An 18,792-nucleotide genomic window follows, 5' to 3' on the forward strand; every position below is an offset into this window, starting at 1 on the left:
CAGTATAAACGTGTCTTCTCCTTCAGACTAAATTTAACATTTTTCTCCACTATTTCTTACAGAGATTCACAGCTAATGTTTTTCCGTTTGGGGAATTATCTTACACATAATGGATACTGGATGAATGAAGACGTGGATGGATTTGGGAAAAAATAAAACGTAATGAAAGCATCTGTTATGAAAGTAAAAAGAAAAAAAAATTGTGCTTATTGTTAGCGGGATCTCTGTCAAAAATGTATTAATGACACAAGCCCCTGAAATGGTGCTCCTAAACTTAAGTCATTGTCAACCATTTTCTCCCCAAAAAGGGATTCCTTGACACAATTTCAGCCAGTTGGTCCATCAAAGTTTTCTCAGTTGCTGTTGCCATTGTTTCTCCAATATATTGATGAGCCAAAAATACCGTAATATCAAAAATAAATGCAACCCTTTCACAAAACAATGAACAATAAATAATAATCAAGTGGTGTTCTTGTACTGTATATGTACTCTATATACACAGAGAGTTAAGTTTGTTGTATATATGTACACAAAACAACTGCCAGTCTATTTCAGACTGGGTTTTTAGCATAGCCTACAACTGGAATTCGTGCCCAGATTCTATAAATCCCAGAAAAAGCAACAACATAATAACTTACATAGAATCCTCAAGAGCAGAAGGGATAATGCACAATGAGACTACTATGTTGCTTGCAATTTTTTGCCCCAAAAATAGAAGCACAGGTCTGGAAAGGAAATATAAAAGGGACATGTAACATTTATTTTAGGTAGGGTGTAAAAAAAAAAAAAAAAAGAAAAAAAAAAAAAAAAAGCTTTTAGAATTCCATAAAATAACTAGCTTATTAAAACATTGATTGACAACAACATGCACAATGCTTTCCCAGCCTCAGGTGGAGAAGGTTATAACGAAGCACTTTCTTTGCACCATGGTATGACTTTGCAGTTTTTGCATGTAATAATGCTTCTATTTGTTTTTGAACAACATGAGGGCCACTGGTGCAACCCTTCCCGTTCCTCCTTTAAGAGTGCTGTTGTCTTCACTCGAAAGACTGGATGGAAGGTTGTTTTCTCCTCAGACAGTTCTTCAAAATAAGAGTTTTTAATCCAATCCATGTACATTATCTTGCGGTTCACATGCTCAGGTCAAAGAGGGCAGCAGATTGCAGTGGATGCATTCTTTCTGCTTCCACAAATGTCTGTGTATCTATTAACGTCTCCACAACTGTCCTCTCAGCATTTTAAGTCCACCTGCTTACCAACAAACACCTCACTAAACATTTCTGTCCCAGTCCTATTTTAGTAGCTTATGTACAGGAGGTTGAAGTGTCTGCCAGGCAGTATCCCAGGCAACCAGCCATATCCTCACACATTTACAGTATGCATTCCAGTTTTACAGTCCTCTGTTCATCTTTGTCCTCTTCACAGGTTATGTGCATTTGTGTATGTGTCTTTGAATGAGAGCTTTATGGTGTTACAAGAGTGCAGCTCATGTATTTCTACCTAAAAGTGTGCGCTGCTGTTTTTTTATGGGTCTTTGTTCTGCTGTTGTTATGGCGAGGTCACTGAATCATACATTGGAAACACAATCTATAGAATGTGTTTGTGTTTTCATGTGTGGATGCATCGGTTTGTGCTTGTGTGTGTAGATCTGGCTGCATGTGTGCATCTCTGTGCTTTTTCCTCAAACGCTACGTGGGGGTCTTTGAAGCTCATGGGTCCTCCTGTTGCGTCCCTTCTTATTTTCCTGCATCCGTCTCCATTTGGCCGTGTGCTGGCTGCTCGCCCGAGACCCCCCCGCGGCCTGAGAACCAGCCAGGCTGCCCTGCCCCTTCTGGACGTTCTGCGTCTTCTGATTGTTCTTAGGTGCCTGGCCAGTCAACGTACCCAGATTCGGTTGACCTTTCTGGGTAGTCTGGCTCCGTGCTGGCCCTTCCACTGTTGGAGCTCCAGCCTGGGGCCATGGCCTGCTCTGTGGTGGACTGGCTTGCTGCTTCTGAGCATTGGGAGCCAAAGCTTTAGGTCTTAATGCAGGGTTAGAACCACCGGTGCTGTCGGGTTTACCCTGACTGTTGCCATTGGGCGTCTTCACCCTCTTCTGTTTTCGTTCTTTCTTCCAAACTTGATCGCAAAACTCCTCCACGCTGTTGAGGTCTGGGTGGTCTAAGAGAGACAGGAAGTCTCGATACCACAGCCTGTGCTTGGGAGAGTGACCTACCCCACCCCCCGCACTGGAAAGTCCAGGTAGGATGTCACCCAGTCTCTGGGCGGGGATGACCTGGAGATTGAGGCGCAGTAGGGGCTGGATAAAGCCGTGTTCAACAGCTTGGCAGTGGTAGATACCTGTGTCAGACTGAGCCAGACTGCGTATGAGCAGACCCTGGTCTGTACGCAGCACCCTGTCATCTCGCTTGATCTGAAAAAAAGACAGAAACAAAAGACAAAGAAATAAATAAAGAGCAAACTATTTCTGATGTCACAAAGTTATGCTCAAAAGTTTAGGTAAGCACAGAGAAACCTTCCCCCTCCAGCAGATGAATGTGAAAACAGGCCTCTCTGGTCAAACTAGCATACATTATTCTGCACAGTGAGCCTCCACAAGTGAAGCAACAATACAGTCTCAGTACAAGACAAACAACAGCACTGTGTGAAAAATGCAACCACATCATTGATCTGAAAGGGACTATTGTATTGAAGTGGTGAGGATCAACGGAGGGTGTAAAAATAAACATTACATAAGATGTTTAAAAAAGATAAAATGATTGCGGCCAAGATAGCTTTCCATGGAAATAAAAATACTTATATCCTTATAATAGTATAACCTGCTGGGCGGTGGTTTGCATGTGATAAACCTTAAAACTCATGGATCCGTTACTCCAACTGAACTTCCTGGATTGTATTTCTGCGTCTCACAAATACCTAAAACCATACGCCCTGAATGCCCGGTTAGACAAATACAGGCCCTGTAGAAAGTCAGGCAACAGTAATTGGTTATATCATGAGGTTAAAAGTCAATCTCAACATCCACAACCCTAGGTTACCACCATTTCTAGGTCACTGAGGTTAAAGGTAAAGGGGTCAGAGGTTATTACATGATAACACATAGAAGGAAAAGCGTAGCCTTTGGCAGAGACATGATGTTTATTTTGCAGCTATTGAATTAGCGTGAAATTGAGCTATAGTCCAAATTGAGGTGTTTAACAATCATCCAACCGCGGCAAATCAGAAACAACGTGAGAAACATACACACCTCGAGCTTGCGGTCGTCGTTGGGCTTCTGCAGCTGCCAGTAAACGAGCGCTCTCTGAGACTTGGGGCTGCACTCCAGGAACATACTGCTGTTCTCCACGCCATACACACTCCTGTCCTCCACGCTGCCTCCTAAGCCATCCGTGTCATCTACTCAAAACCAAAACACACAGCGAAAGGGGGAATGAGAAGTGTGTGACAAAAAGGAGGGAGAGTGTAGGTGTTTGTGTTTAAGTCATCGAGGTACCGTGATGCTGCAGATCTGAGCACTGGGAGAGAGGGTCTCCGTTTCTGATGTCCTGTCGCCTGGTTCGCCTGGGAAGAAAACACACTGGAAGTTATTGGCAGTAGTAGGTGTACATGTCATTTAAGCAACACATGTTCTACAAAATAGACCGGTAATGCACTTCTCACGTTCTGTTCTCTGTACTGTTTAATTTCAACCACTAGGGGGCAATGTTGCGCAATACTATTCCACATTCAGCTTCGCTTACATTTGAGGACTGGAGAGGAGGAGGTATTTATTGAACCTTTACTCCACTGTTAAATCGCATGAGTGAAAAAAAACTAAACCCTGGCAAAATTGTAAGAAACATAACCATGCCGAGCAATGAAACAGCGTGCTTCATTGCCTTCTGATGAGCCGTTATTATGAAACATATACCGCATTTCACCCTTGAAATGGTTGTAAAAGCAGCCCTACTCTTTGTCCTCTCGATATGAAAGTCCACTATATCTTTCAGGTTTTTTGGGGGGGGGGATTTTTTTTACTGCCATGGCGAGGCATTTACATGCCTGGTTTCACTGACTAACTCAATGTGTCTCCCCTGTTCCTAGTTGTCATGGTCGAGTTTAAAATCTCTGACGGGTTGCCGTAAAAAATCAAAGCGGGGAGAGGTGGGTTAAGCCAAAGGTGAGACGCGGGTCGGAAAGAAAGCAATAAATAGATAGAGGGAAAAAAGTAGAACCGTTAGATGTAAAAAAGAAACAGATGGAGCAAAATGGTCAGTGTGTGTATTCTGCACATAACATATGGCCACTAACATCTTTACTTCTTTACTTCTGTGTGCCATACATATTTTTGACACTTGTCTTTCTGTTTCTTTCTCACATATGTCCCTCCTCTGTAGGTTTCCTAGGCTAACATTCCTGTCTTTTTTGGCTGTCTGAGCACGTGCAGGGCCGGGTGTCTGGTTCTCATTCTGGGAGGGAAAATATTTGCAATGTAGAAGAGAGCAAAGAGGAGACGGTCCTGGCCTTAACCACGGGGTGTGCCACCTCCTCTGTAACCCAGCCAAGCTGGAGTATACCCACCGGCCTACTTCTGTTGGTGTGAGAAGTTATGGATGAATGAGATGCAGGGGTGTAGTGCTGTGTGTGTTGTGTGTGTGTGTGTGTGTGTGTGTGTGTGTGTGTGTGTGTGTGTGTGTATGAGGGCTGTGGCGGTCAGCCTAATCCCGCTGGATAGAGCAGAGGGTAATTTGAGGGTGTGTATGTTCATACCTCCTGGCTGGAGGGTGAAGCGGTCAGACAGCTCCTGTTGGTTATAATTTAGTGTGTGTGTGTGTGGTTGTGTAGATGTATGTTCATGTGTGTCTTTTTATCACTGTGTGTGTGTGTGTGTGTGTGTACATCTTGACTGTAGGGCGACGGGATCACTACTCAGAACAACTGTTACTGGCAGAAGTTATAACCCAGGGTGCGGGATTGTACCTTTTGGAATGCATACTTGGCCTGTGTGTATTTAATGACTGTATTCTGTGCCTGCGTAATATTTTGACTCCAGATTACTTCCATGTTTAGATGTTTTGGCATGTACCGTGTGCTTTTTTTTTTTTTTGGGATTCACAGCACTGGTGGAGGTCTGAGGTTACAGAAAGGGGGTTTTTTAAGTTGCCCTTGAGAAGGGGTTTTTTTGAGGTGTTGGGGTTTAAAGCCATTAAAGCCAATTGGGCAATAGCGGCCTGCATCACTGATAACTCCCAGGGTGCGCGTATTACGGTTTATACAATAGGCAGGTGTTGCTGCAAAGAACGCAGCGCCACAGCAAAAGAACCGCGCTGAGCATAAACCACCGTCAAAGTCATTTGTTTAAATTGCTGTCATGCTCCTACCTCTTGGCAGGAAATATTCGATTTGCTGCCGTCCCAGGCGCAATAAGGGTCTCTGGCCAGGCAGCACTCAGCGCAAGCTTTCCCATACACCTCGCAACGGTGTAAAGACATCTGTGATACACCCAGGCCCGAGCCGAGGTACAGCTGTTGCTGTGGGAGCAAAAGAAAGAGTGAGGATGTAAAAATGGAGTATTCCTGTGAGATTCAGTTGGAAAGGTTCTCATAAAAAAAAAGAAGGTGGCTGTGGGGTTGGCTTTTAGTAGGCACATTAGACATCTTGGTTTTTGGATATCGGTGTTTGCTTTAAGGCCCAGAAGTTCTCACTTTTTAGTTTCACTTCTTGCTCTGTCAACAACCTCAAGAAAAATGGTGTGTGAAATCAAGTTTGTACCTGCTTTGTGGACAGCTCCATAGCAGTAATGGGAGTAGGCTCCTGCACAAAACAAATATAGCACAGCTGCTTTACTACCACTTCTATGGACAGTGTGTGTATATTTATAGGCATACGCTTCATAAATTGTTGTTAACACTCAATTTTCAATACCCGGAAGACAGTCATCTCTTCAAGCACCACCTCTTCCAGGTCATGCCAGCTCTCTCTGGGGATTGTCACCACCTTCAGTACGGTGCCCATGTCTGAAAAAATATAGACATTCAGATACAGCAAATGTATGTATAAGTCTTTTTTGATTGTGATTGTATTGAATGTATGAATAATCGTTGCTTGTGTGAAAAAAAGAAATTCACTGCTCCTAATCTGTTGCTAACACTCTGTGTTGGTGTTGCTTTATGTACTGGATAATGGAAATGCCATTTTTCTCTAAACTTTATTGTTTGAGATTTTCAGTATATAGATGCTACTGTAAAGTAAAAGGTTTGTTTAGCTGGATTACAAAATATTGCATGAAATATTTGAATATCAATCCTCAGGAATATTTATGAAATTCCACTTTTTAAATACAAAGAAAAGAAGAGATATTTTCAGGTTTTAGTTAAAATAAGAATGTATCTGTATATTTTGAACATTGAAAAAAATAAAATAAAATAAAATAAAATAAATAAATAAATAAATAAATAAATATATATATTATTTATTATATTTATATAATTATATTATATAATTAATAATTAAAATATAATTAAATATAATTATAATTATTTATATTATATTATTATTATATAATATATATTATATTATTATATTATATATATTATATAATATATTATTATATTATATATTTATATTTATAATTTAATTATAAATATAATTAAAAATATAATTAAAATATATAATTAATATATTATATTTATATAATTATATTTATTATATATATATATATATATATATATATATATATATATATATATATATATAAACATATGTAAGAGCCTGCCCTGCAAATCAAATATATTTCATAATAATAATAAAGTTGAAGTTGCATTCTGGTGCATTATCAGAGCTAATTTACTCCCCATTTTTCTCTTTACATTTCTTTTTGCAGCAGGAAGCAAAAGAACGTTTGAGTGCATACATTCTAGGTTAAAATTAGTTTAAACTGATTATTTGGTGAAAAATAGGTTACATAGGTAACAACAATCAACCTTAAATACCACGTAACTGTGACTGATTTCAATAATTTGTCAAAAATGTATTTCTAAGAAAGAAAAAGGAGCTTTGTATGTTAAAGCGCAAAGCAACTGACAAAGACACAGTGTGAAGATGTGTACCTGTCCCGATGAACATGACGTCATACTGTCCGTCCTCTGCCTCCACTCTGTCCACCACCAGCTGGGAGAACTGGTAGTCCACGTCTGTCCGCACCATGATGGGACGCCCGCCTATCGGGTGCACTGGGTTGTACATGGCTGGGTGACCCCTGGCGAAGGTGATGACATCATCAGGGAGGTCTTTTGTGGAGTCGAATCCTCCAAATGTCTTGCTGGGGCACTGGGAATCAGACCAAAATGGCAGGCAGGTAACTTTTAGAAGATTGATAGTGCACGATTAATGTTTCATTATCTTATGAACGTAATACGTTCCATGTGGTTTATGTCCGCCAATTTGACTTTACTGCTTGTAAAATCCCTCATTTGTGGACAATTGTTTATTTGGGGACTTACAGTTCCAGGGCGCGGGTAGGGCACCCTCCCTTGGAAAGGCACCCACTGGTAGTTGGGTCCATCTCTGTGGGCGTAGGGGCCCAGGAAAACCCTCCTGATGTCTGCCATGTTGTACATGCACACTGCTGAGCCTTTAAAGATGTTACTGTGGAGAAAGAGAGGGAGAAACTTAGAACGGGCGAGAGAGAAAAAAAAAAAAAAAAAAGAGAGCTTAAGGATAAAGAGAGGGAGGTAGGAAGAGGGTGATGAGAGAAAGAAAGATGACAAAGACAAACAAAAGGGATTCATAAACAATCGGTCACAAGACAGGGATTAGGGGCTTGTGAAATACTGAAGAAAGACAACAAAATGACCCTTCATCGCACAAAGACGATGGGGAGCAGCAAGGTTGTCATTACCTAAGTATAGGAATGACAGATTGGAACTTCTCTTTGATTGCTTCCAGCCTCTTGAGAAAAGGCAGGAATTTGGGCCCACCACCAACAAAACTGGAGACCTGGTTCGGAGCATATTTGAAATCCGCTCCAATATTTTGCGAGCGCTCGCTCGAGCCAGATGGGTGGATTTTGCTTTCACTGGCCAGACAAGGTCCAAAGCAGGCAAGGTCAATCAATCACGCAGAAAAGGGGGAATTTTGTGGATTTTATTTTAATTCATAGTCTGGCCCGGGTCATCCAGGAGACAGCAATTTGACCTGTAACTCATTAAAGTGGAAAGTCTGGGAGTTGCACAGGAATTTTCCAAAATATATATTTTCCAAACGAGTCATGAAAATATTACTGTGGAGATTGTGACAAAGTAAGCTGAATTTGTTTTACAATTTTATATACTTGTAATTATTTGCTTGTAGGTTAGATGTTCAAAAATCGTTTTGCAGCTTTTTGTCACTTTTTACACAAGGCAGATTTTAATTTGGCCAGTCAGTGTCTTGCATTTGCAGAAAACTAAATGCTTCAATAAGATTCAGGACGTCCTTTGTCTTGCTGACTGCAATGGGAAGTTGTATCAGACTAATTAGGGATGTGGCTGGCATACAATACACACACAGCCAACAGTACTCACCAAAGCATGGAAGATGAATGGATTAGCATTTGAAAATGTTAATTACAGAGAAATTCAATTAACTCCGGGGGCAAAAAAAGACACTCCAATATCTATGCTTAAGAAAAGGAGCGAACATGTGTTTGTGCGGATACAAACAGTTTGAGAGAGGCACACAAGTTATTCAGTGACACACACACACACACACACACACACACACAACACACACACACACACACACACACACACACACACACACACACACACACACACACAATCAAACATTGATCTGTCAGTGGCAGCTTCTTTGTGCCTCATTAAGCAGTGATATTAAAAGCCGGTCCCTCTGAATCTCAGCTCTATTCATCTCTGAAAACCGGCCACTTAGAAAACCAATTAAACCACTCTAATTCCTCAATGCCCCATAATTGAATTTAAAGGGTGCATGTGTGTATGTGTGTGTGTGTGTGTGTATACGGGCACACATGTGTACACCCACTACAGCGCACCGACCTCTTGCTCTGAATACATTTCCAGAAAGCTGAGAAAAGCCATACGGGCCTAGTGATGCAAGGCGCCTGTCGGTATGCGTTAGCTTGCGCCGCCGTTCCATTCAGCCTGTCTTATCATTAGCAGTGATTGATGGTGAGGTGTTTGTCCTCCTTTCATAGCGGTTCAGAGACCCTACTGGACACAAAATAGCCCCTCCTCCTGCAAAATGCAAATTCATCATCATCATGATAAGTGCCACCATCTGTGCCATTTCAACTCACTTATCTGCCCTGCCCCATGCCTTCACCTCTCCACAGACTTCAATAGAGCCCCACCCGGCCTTTTGAAAACCCCATTCAAGGCTGGGGCGGCGGCCAGGGGAGAGACGTGCGTTCCTGCGGAGTGAATATCGTGTTTCTCTCGCTCCCTCCTGCTTCATAATCTGATTTCCCTACAAGCCTCTGCCAAGGTTTCAGTGAAAAGGGGGACAGGTAGCAGGGAACGGTGAACGGATAAAAGCAATCTCCATTCTGAGATGTGGGGAGGGGAACCATATGAGGGGAAAGCAACCATAAGACACCTGTAAGTGGATTACGGGACGTGGAGCGCTGTCTGGGAATTTGACGGGGGCACGCTTGGTAGCTCGCATTCTGCCGTGTCATTTAAAAGGGTTAGGAAATTACAGATAAAGGCATGGAATAAAGGATGTGAAAAGGAGGAATTCTTGAAAGGAAATATGAAGCGTGTGTGTTTTTTCAAAGACAGAGGAAATAACGGGTCCGGGACGGTTGCCCGTTGAATTTATATAGCTCCTTCTGATCTCCTAGCAACAAATCAACAAAACAAATATGACACTAGCAGCGTATGTCAAGCTTTTTGAGAATGTGAGCCTTTGCACACACATTTTGAAAGGTCATCGGAAAAGATCTGTACCTGGATGTGGTGAATACAGCGTAGATAAGTGGATTTTTCGGGTCCTTGGAGCTCATGAGGAACACGTCCTCTGAAAATACAAAGCAAGAATGGGTGAAGGTGGGGTTTTTCAGCAGCATTTGAAAGAGAGTCTGTGAGGTTAACTTTTCTTCAAATACAAATGAAGAATACACACTTACGTAGCTCATCAAAGTGTGTATCAATGCCGTTGACCCCGGGCACTGAACACATTAGCCGGGCCTTGAGAAAAGTGGTCCACTTGTTCACCAGACTCCTGTGACCTCCCATGTCATTCTGTATTACAAACACAAAGAAACTCAATACATTTGTGCAAACTCTGACATAAACATGTATTGATTTCTGTAAGACCAACCAGATATGTAAGAAATGATTATGAATCTTTCCATTGCTTTGGGTTGTGATAAGGATTTTGTATGTGTGTGTGTGTGTGTGTTGTTACCTTACACAGTTGTCCTATCCTGGCGATGGTAGCCTTGCCAGTGTGCTCTCCGTCCATGGCGTTCTCTTTGAAAAACAGGAAGATCTTGTCGTCTTCGGGGTTGTCACTTTCCGGGATCAAGTGAACACTTATGAACCTGGGGTCTAGAGAAAAAAAGGAAAAGAATGAATCACAAAAACAATATTGTAGGCAGTAAAATATGCGTACATTTGTTCATACACTTGAATCATACACAAACGTAAACTTACGATCCAACCTCTGCCCAAATGACAATCCTTTCACCCCTATTTTACACCCCTGCATCCAAATCCCCCATGATATTCTCCAGTCATGGCTCAGTAATAACAGCCATTCCCTTTACACCATGGTGTTACAGTATCTGACTTTACCCCAAGTGAGTGCTCCAAGTCCAAATCCCACATAACCCCGTTCTCTAGGCCACATCCTTACAAACACACATGGCTCTGATTGTCCCCGGTAACACTTGAAAACATTTATTTCGACTTTAAGCAGAAGAGGAAATCAAAGATAAACGGGCCAGCCGGGGCCTTAGGGCTGGGATATCTCCTGACTTGAAGGGGCAAAGGGACTGAGCAAAAGTGGCCGCAGTCACTGAGGCGTCGTCGCCCGTAAAACGAGCCTGTGTCTAAAAGCTTGGGGGTTAGTTGGGGAGAAACAAGCAGTGCCATGTTACGCCTCCATGGCTGTTTAGGAGTTAGAGTAGCTGTGAAAAAGACGAGTGTGGCCAAAGTGGGAAGCAGATTTACGGGTGCGAGACCTCTGGTATGAATCATGGGTACCCCACACACGCCTCTAGGTCTATTGTGAATATGTGTCATTAAATCTACACATTCATAAATTCAACCTTGCATGCTCTCGCATACAAAAACAGGCTTCTGCTGGTGTCGCCAATGATCGAGGTCATACAATTCATTACATTTAATTCCCAACAAAAGGCCACTGTATTCAGTCGAGGTTTAATCCAACCTCTATGTTGAGTGCGAGGGCATTAAAGGGTGAAGAGATGTGTAAATAAATTGCATGAATAAAGACCAGCAAAGCCAAAGCTACTGTTTAAACCTAAATCGTTTTTAGACTGTCATTAAGGATTCATTCCCAAGTTTCTTTTTTGTTACATTTGAGTACCATGTAACCTTGTTGATAAAGGCTCAATAGAATATCCCCATCCCAGTAATCCATGCAATTACAATCCCCCCTTTGTGGAGAAGGAGTTGGATTTTGCCGGGCCGAATGGATACAATCCCTGGCGTATTTGTTTGAATAAGGTGAAAGATCGATGGGGATTAACGCTGTAACAATGGCTTCTCCCTTTTAAATAACTCTTTATTAATATGTGACAGCAATCAGCACTGCAGAGAACAGCGTTTGTGAGTTTAGATGGCGCTGGGGTAGTTTTTTTTTTCTTTTTTTTTTTAGGGGAACTGAGAGAAATTTGACTCCACTACAGGAAAACAGCTGAGAGCGGATTAGTTCGGTGGGAAAGAGGGGAAAAAGGGATGGCACAGCTTGATGGAAAGGTTCAAACTGACCTTTTGTGGCTCCCTAAGTCCTCCGCGGTGCCGAAAGATAGCCAGACAGACTGAACAGTCAATAACCCTCACTGCTGCGCTAATCTTACTAACACAGACAAATCCAGTGACTTTGTGAATGGGCTCTGATATCTGATGTCTGCACAAGAATGGAAATGATATGAGACTTCAGGCTTGTGGGAGAATTTAATTCTTCAAAGTCCATTGAAAAGCTGAATGGTATTCTTTCTCCAAAACTGTCCAATGAGGGTTTACTTCCACCTTGTACTGAATAGTTGCACTTTATGTGGGCCACAAGTGTCCAGTTTTACTTTATTAGTAAAGTTTGTTGGCGTTTGTGAGGATTAAAAAACTGTATCTAATTTTTGCAGTGTGAACACTATTAGCTTCCACTGTAAGCTTATAGATGGAGATGGACTCTTAAAATGACCAGGGAAGGCAACATATGTAGAGTAGACTACAGTGACAAAACCCCACATAGAATAGTACAATATCAAATTACACAAAATAACTTTTTTTCATGAAGAAAAAGTAGATCGTACAAAAGAAAAATCAACTTCTTTTTCAGAAAAATGCATTTCCTCAGTAGTAAAATTTTTTCAACCTTTAATACTTTGTTGACATGCTAATAAAAACCTTTTATAATTCCCTTTAATTTAATTTATTTTTTATTAATTTTACCATTAAGCCATCTTGAATCATGCTGCTCTGTTCTGATTGGATGATGATCTCCCAGGGTACGGAAAATAGCAAAGTCCCTTCCCATGAAATCAGCAGATGTGCCAGAGTACAGCTCTCCATCTGCCAGTGAGAAAAGCATAGTTAGGAACAAATGTCCAGCTCTGAAGTAAATGTGTACTTCCTGGAACTAATCAAGGCAAAGATCAAACTCACCGATCAGAAGCGAGGCCGAGAGCATTTTGGGGTCGTAGGGGCTTTTCCCGCGGCCGTTCTCGAAATGCGAAGCAAGTCGAAAGATGTTGTCCTGTGGTGGAAAGGGTCAGAGATCAACATGAGGTCAGTGAAAGCCATATTAAGCCTGGCCGAAGGTACATTTATAGCCTGTGTTTCAAATTACACCAAATTCTCATTATAGCCTGCTGCTTTTGGGATGTGCATGTGATGCACCACAACTTCATCCAGGCATGAGCAATAAGATGTTTTTTTACACTGCTGACTTCTTCTACTTTGCTTACAGAAGAACAATAATTTATGCAACCGCTCAACAAAAATAAATGATGGGGAATAAAGTAGGATCATGTAGCAAAAGCACAGCGCACCCTCACACTCTTTGAATATATCAAAAGAAAAGTGACAAAAGACAGACCCAACTTAGTTTTCTTTAAATCACTTACTGACAACACTACTTTAAACTCAAGTGAACTCATGCAGGGTCCTCTATACTCAAAACCTGCATGGTGCAAACAGTCATTCCCCTCCCCATTGTCGGACTGCAGAACCCATGCTGGTACATTGATTAACCTGTAGACCTTTATCAAGATGACTGATTACACTTTTATGTAGGGAAGAGGTAGCTTAATTAATAAGTCAAACCATGTAGTGACCACTTATTTTCCACTTCTTCACACAAAAGAAAACATCGATGAGAAAATAATCAATGAGGGAAATGGTTTCTGCTGTGCTTGACAGAAAAAAAAATGTGTGTGTGTGTGTGTGTGTTATCAGTGCAGCCAGTGTAGTTGCTGTGGACAGATTATTTTAAGGGGAAATAATATGGTACTTTCTCTTTCATTAGTTTACTATCGAACTGGTGTCACATTTCATGACTTATTAATGAATGCTCAATTGAGATCTAAATTACATTTTGCATATATATAACTGATTAAACATTTAGAAGAAAAAAAAACACAGCATTTGGTGAACCAACATTAATGCACCCAATGTATTACCTCTGCTCTTTTGCCCATTTCTAGAAAAGAACAGATGGGGTGGAAGGCTCCTGTGCCACAGATGTACATGTGGGTCTGGTTGTAGGGCTGGAGGACCCGGATGAAGTTAGAACACTCTTTCTGGAAAAGAAATGAGACATGAGACATCAAAAACTCCAACCAATGTATAATTTCATACAGTGAGAATTACATCTGGTGAAGAGATTCAAATACATTTTGTGTGTGCAATACCCTACTCTGTTTATGTAGTAATCCTACCAGCATAGTATATTATATAGTCTTGCAAAGCATCTGAAACTTCAGGGGATTTTTATGAAAGAGATTGCATATGGCAGCATTAACTTCAAAAAAGCCATCAAGTTTGAATTAAGTTTTATCCCTTATGAAAATAACGTTGACAATTTTAATACAGAAAAGTGCTGCTGTGATTCAATTGAAAATAGAGACAATAGGAAGCAGAGAATAATGGAGAATAGAGAAAAGCTCTGTTGGAATTCCCTTTAAAGCAGGGACTTTCCAGTTGGATTGGAAAATACTTATGAAACTGGGTCTCCTTCAAGGAAATCCCACCTGTGCGTCAAATCAGGCAAATCTACCTCAGATCTGTAATGATCCATATGTTTGAATTTACTGAGGGTGTTTGGGTTGGCTCTCAAATACATAATGATAGTCCCAGGGGTGTGAGACTGTTTATTAGAGTGCTAATCAACGGGATTGGTTAATGTAGGCGGGTTATTAGCAGCCTCGAGGAGTTGATTTGGGCACGTGTTTAAGTGATTAGTCTGGGGGTTGCCTTATTATAAATACATGCTTAATATTCACCCACCAAATAAGTAGACATTTGCTTGGGGATTTGGAAATGCAGCACACACATCACATTACATGCAGATGGCCAAATTACCCTTCTTTCTTCCTTCCTTCAACTCTTCAAGCTTCCAAACCTCACGGACATTTCAGTTTGATGATTTGATGATGTCCCTCATATGAGACATAAATGGATTTGAGGCTTCACTGAGTTCAGGTTTGAGTGATGACATTTTCCAGCGCATCATCAGATTGACTCTGGGATCTCACACTGCAAAGCTTTTCCAAAAATCTAAATTTCCTGCTATTATTCAGAAAGGAAGAAACTCATGTTTAAGCTCTTACGTTTCCCTGCTCAGTAATCTGCCTGAAGGAAGAGTTTGATATTTTGAAAGGAGGGGGAAACAGCGTGCTGGATAGTCATTGCACCGGGCCATGAAATAGTCCCGCGCATAAACCACTTGTACTTTGGTTTTTGTGTGATTAAACAAACAAGAAAGGAGATTAGATGGAGAGTGTTGCCTTTGGACAGAGCCAGGCTAGCTGTTTTCCCCTGTTTTCACTCTATGCTAAGCTACGCTAACCAGCTGCCAGCCTCAAATTGAACGTACAGACATGAGAATGGTTGATCTTCTAGTCTAAATCTCATATAAGCATACGTATTTACCAAAATGTCTTTATGCCCAAACATTTCTTTAATATAAAATCTGATTTTAATTTGATGTCAAAGTATTAAAGTGATGGTTCGGAGTAATTTACCCTAGGGTCCTTTGCACCATGACCTCGAGCCAAACACCCCCCCAGAAGCTTTTTTCACCTGGGTCTAACACTGGGAGAGTTAGCATAGAGTAGCGTTAGCCGCTGAGTAGCTTAGCGCAGGGGCTAATGGACCCACGTTTGTATCTCTTAAATGAGTATATACACTAGTATATATAGGTTATGCTCTCATAAAACGATGGATTGGAAAGTTTGTAAGTACACCAGAAGTTTATGAACACTTGCCTGCTCTCTTCTGCTCTCTGTTGCTGCTGCTGCTGCTGCTGCTACCTGCAGTTAGACGAGTGCTTAGGGCCGTCTATAAATTACTACACCGAAAAGAGATACAACAAAAATATGTATTAATTTAATGATTAAATAAGGTAATGTCTCCAAACTTACCTCAATTATTACTTGTCTCCTACTAGTTATATTACAGCACTTACTACAAAAAAATAAGTTAAATTAAAAAATATTTTTGTTGCATCTCTTTTCGGTGTTGTAATTTGTAGATGTCCCTATTGTTAGCTGGGTAAGCACTCGTCTCACAGCAGCAACAACAACAACAGCAGAGAGCAGAAGCCAGCAGGCAAGTGTTATTTACATAAACTTCTGGTGTACTTACAAACTTTCCAATCCATCGTTTTATGAGAGCATAACCTATATATACTAGTGTAGACCTTTGGTATCATTTCGGGCATTATTAGTGGGGTCATTGAAGAGATACAAACGTGGGTCCATTAGCCCCGCGCTAAGCTATTCAGCGGCTAACGCTACTCTACGCTAACTCGCCCAATGTTAGACCCAGGTGAAAAAAGCTTCTGGGGGGGTGTTTGGCTCGAGGTCATGGTGCAAAGGACCCTAGGGTGAATTACTCCGAACCATCACTTTAACTTGTTGTAATACAAAACTGTAGCGTGGTGGTAGTTTCTAACTGACCAGAGTTTATTGAAGCATATGACACCTTTAAACTGTGAGTGTTATCATTAACCCACTGTCCCAACAATGTTCCACATTTCAGTAACAGGAAGACTAAACTTGATTTCTTGTGCCTGACCTCAACCCTGCACGTTTGTGTGTCTATTCGTAAGTTAATGTCTTTACCCTCTGTGTTTTCAACTGTTAAAAAGGGGGAGCTATGTCCACATCATTCTCACAACCTTATTATATGCATTTCACCAACTCCTAAAATCGCTGCCAATGTCAGCTCTGTTTATGATTTTACATGGCTGTCTTCGAGTTACGTGGACATATTACTGTAGCTATGCGGTAGGTAGGTTGCACATAAACACTGACAGACGTTAGTTATGCATGCCACTCATACATGCGGCTCTGTCTTCTCCCCCCAGGTGAAAAATGGTTTCCCTGATCACAAACCATGTCATTATGGGAAAACCACAACACCCACAGAGGATAAATGAGTCATTATTGGATCAAACTAATGACTCTCTTTGGACTGGGCATCGATGATGACTTTCCATGGGAGAAATGGGTGGACAGATTTGTATGTGGGTTTGTATATATTTGGATAAGTTGAGTGAATTTTGAGATTATGCTGAGGTCTCTTACTGAATAGGTGACATTTATGGGAAAAGTAGGATCACTTTTATTTTTATTTTACTATCTGTAATAGCTGGAAAATAATCAGAAATGACATCAGGCAGTTCTAGGAAATCGTGAATCTACACTCCATCTGAACCTTTTGTTCGCTGAATCAAATGCAACAACCTGGGCCGCGTTACACACTCATCCTGCCAAGGAGGGGGGCAGCTGTTACATTTGTTCTGTGGCTGTAAATTGTGGTTTGGAGAAATGCATCACTTTGGGAGCTCTGAATGCTTTAGTAATGTCCTAATCAAGGCCTCTCCATGTTGCACTCCGTCTCCGCTCTCACCGCCTCATTTTCAAGGGTAAACATTTTCACAGCATGCAAATACCTCATCATTGTGTTTTGTGTGCTTTTTTGCTGCCAGATATATTCACTTTCCACTGTGTGAGGGAGCAAAGGTGTAGTGCTTCTTGTGTGGTTGCGACTTTGTGTTTGTGCGAAAAACCCCAAAGAGCTGGCGGTGAGTTAGACCCCAGTAAAAACCTCTGTGATTTAAAATGACTATGCAATTCTGGATAATCCTAAAACCCTGCAGCCGCTGCACTCCAGACTCATCCAGCCATGAAATTAAGATCAGATACAACACGGAGAGGGCCTAACCAAAGAGCAACCCAGAGATAACACACACACTAACACCACCGTGCACACTAACAAAATCGGTGGCATATAGTATGTGTTCAGCAAACTTGTGCACATGTGAGCTAATACTCCATGCCAGATAATGAGAACTCAAACAATACACTCCCACATAAATATGCACCCATGCGCACACTCTGAGGCTCAAACATAAACATACTCCCGACATTAAACGTCACAGCAGCAAATAACCTCTGAGGTAATGCATGGTTGTCCTCGTGCCATTGGGACACAGTGTACACCTTACTGTGACCGAACATCTGTCGCACAGTGCGTTTAGTTGTGGTGAGATGGAACACGTACTATCACTTTTATGTGAGCTAATTTCTTTTTTCTACAGTGGTCTTGTATTTGTACGGGTGCTGGTACCTCTCCTACAGTATGCTTCAATCGCTGCAACAAAAACATGCATTCCAGAGAAATTTGTAAAATTACACGGACGCAGGACAGACATATAATTTGTGTAACAATAGAAGAAAAAAATGTAGGAAAGCGCACAAACGATGATGCCATCGTGAATTTGGACTTACCCCAAGGTCTTTCCCTGCCCACTTGCATTCATCCCTCTTAGAGGGGGTGGCAGGCCACGCAATCTGTGCAAATGAGAGAAAGACAAAGTCATAATATGCTGGAGAGCAGAGATTTACATGTTGTTTCATGAAACAAGGAAGGCGGTGAGTCAATGCAGTGAATCAGAGGAAATCCAGATTTGTGTAATTCCAGGAGAATGACTTTGTATTTGTCAGGCTTTATTTTGACAATTCCTAATTCAGTGACTTGCTTATTTCACTCTATATCCCTGGCCATACCATGAGTGTTGCATGTGCATATGATAAATAAGGGATGGCTTTATTGATAATTGTATAATGACTGCATGAAAGTGGAGAAGGTAATGGGTTTATGTGACTCATACTGTAAATCAAAATAAGGAGAAACAAATTGAGTTAAAAATGTGCTGTGTTTATGGAAATTGGATAAGATACAGCATGTAGGAACACGTATGAATACTGTATTGCCCTTTACACTTGTCTAAATATGAGTTCTGGTTCAAATTATGGCATTTAAAAAGTGAAACTCCTTTCTGCTGTTCAAATCCTGAGCATATGGTTATCATTTTTTA

The 18,792-nt window shown here is 41.2% G+C and overlaps 1 protein-coding gene across 1 annotated transcript in view; it reads right to left on the bottom strand.

Moving 5' to 3' along the window:
* The window catches only part of LOC120553596 (semaphorin-3ab-like), a 33,809-nt gene that overhangs the window by 453 nt on the left and 14,564 nt on the right, over positions 1-18,792 (bottom strand). The window contains 16 exon segments of the mRNA XM_039792195.1: positions 1-2,413; positions 3,248-3,396; positions 3,494-3,561; positions 5,361-5,384; positions 5,386-5,510; positions 5,752-5,793; positions 5,905-5,996; positions 7,089-7,308; positions 7,482-7,626; positions 9,948-10,017; positions 10,127-10,241; positions 10,408-10,550; positions 12,639-12,758; positions 12,852-12,942; positions 13,868-13,987; positions 18,203-18,265. The exon segment at positions 1-2,413 is cut by the window's left edge and continues 453 nt beyond it. Of these exon segments, the coding sequence (XP_039648129.1) occupies positions 1,682-2,413; positions 3,248-3,396; positions 3,494-3,561; positions 5,361-5,384; positions 5,386-5,510; positions 5,752-5,793; positions 5,905-5,996; positions 7,089-7,308; positions 7,482-7,626; positions 9,948-10,017; positions 10,127-10,241; positions 10,408-10,550; positions 12,639-12,758; positions 12,852-12,942; positions 13,868-13,987; positions 18,203-18,265 (2,319 nt within the window). The 3' untranslated portion in view covers positions 1-1,681.

This window comes from Perca fluviatilis, chromosome 23, assembly GCF_010015445.1.
Source record: "Perca fluviatilis chromosome 23, GENO_Pfluv_1.0, whole genome shotgun sequence".
NCBI classification, from domain to species: Eukaryota; Metazoa; Chordata; class Actinopteri; order Perciformes; family Percidae; genus Perca; species Perca fluviatilis.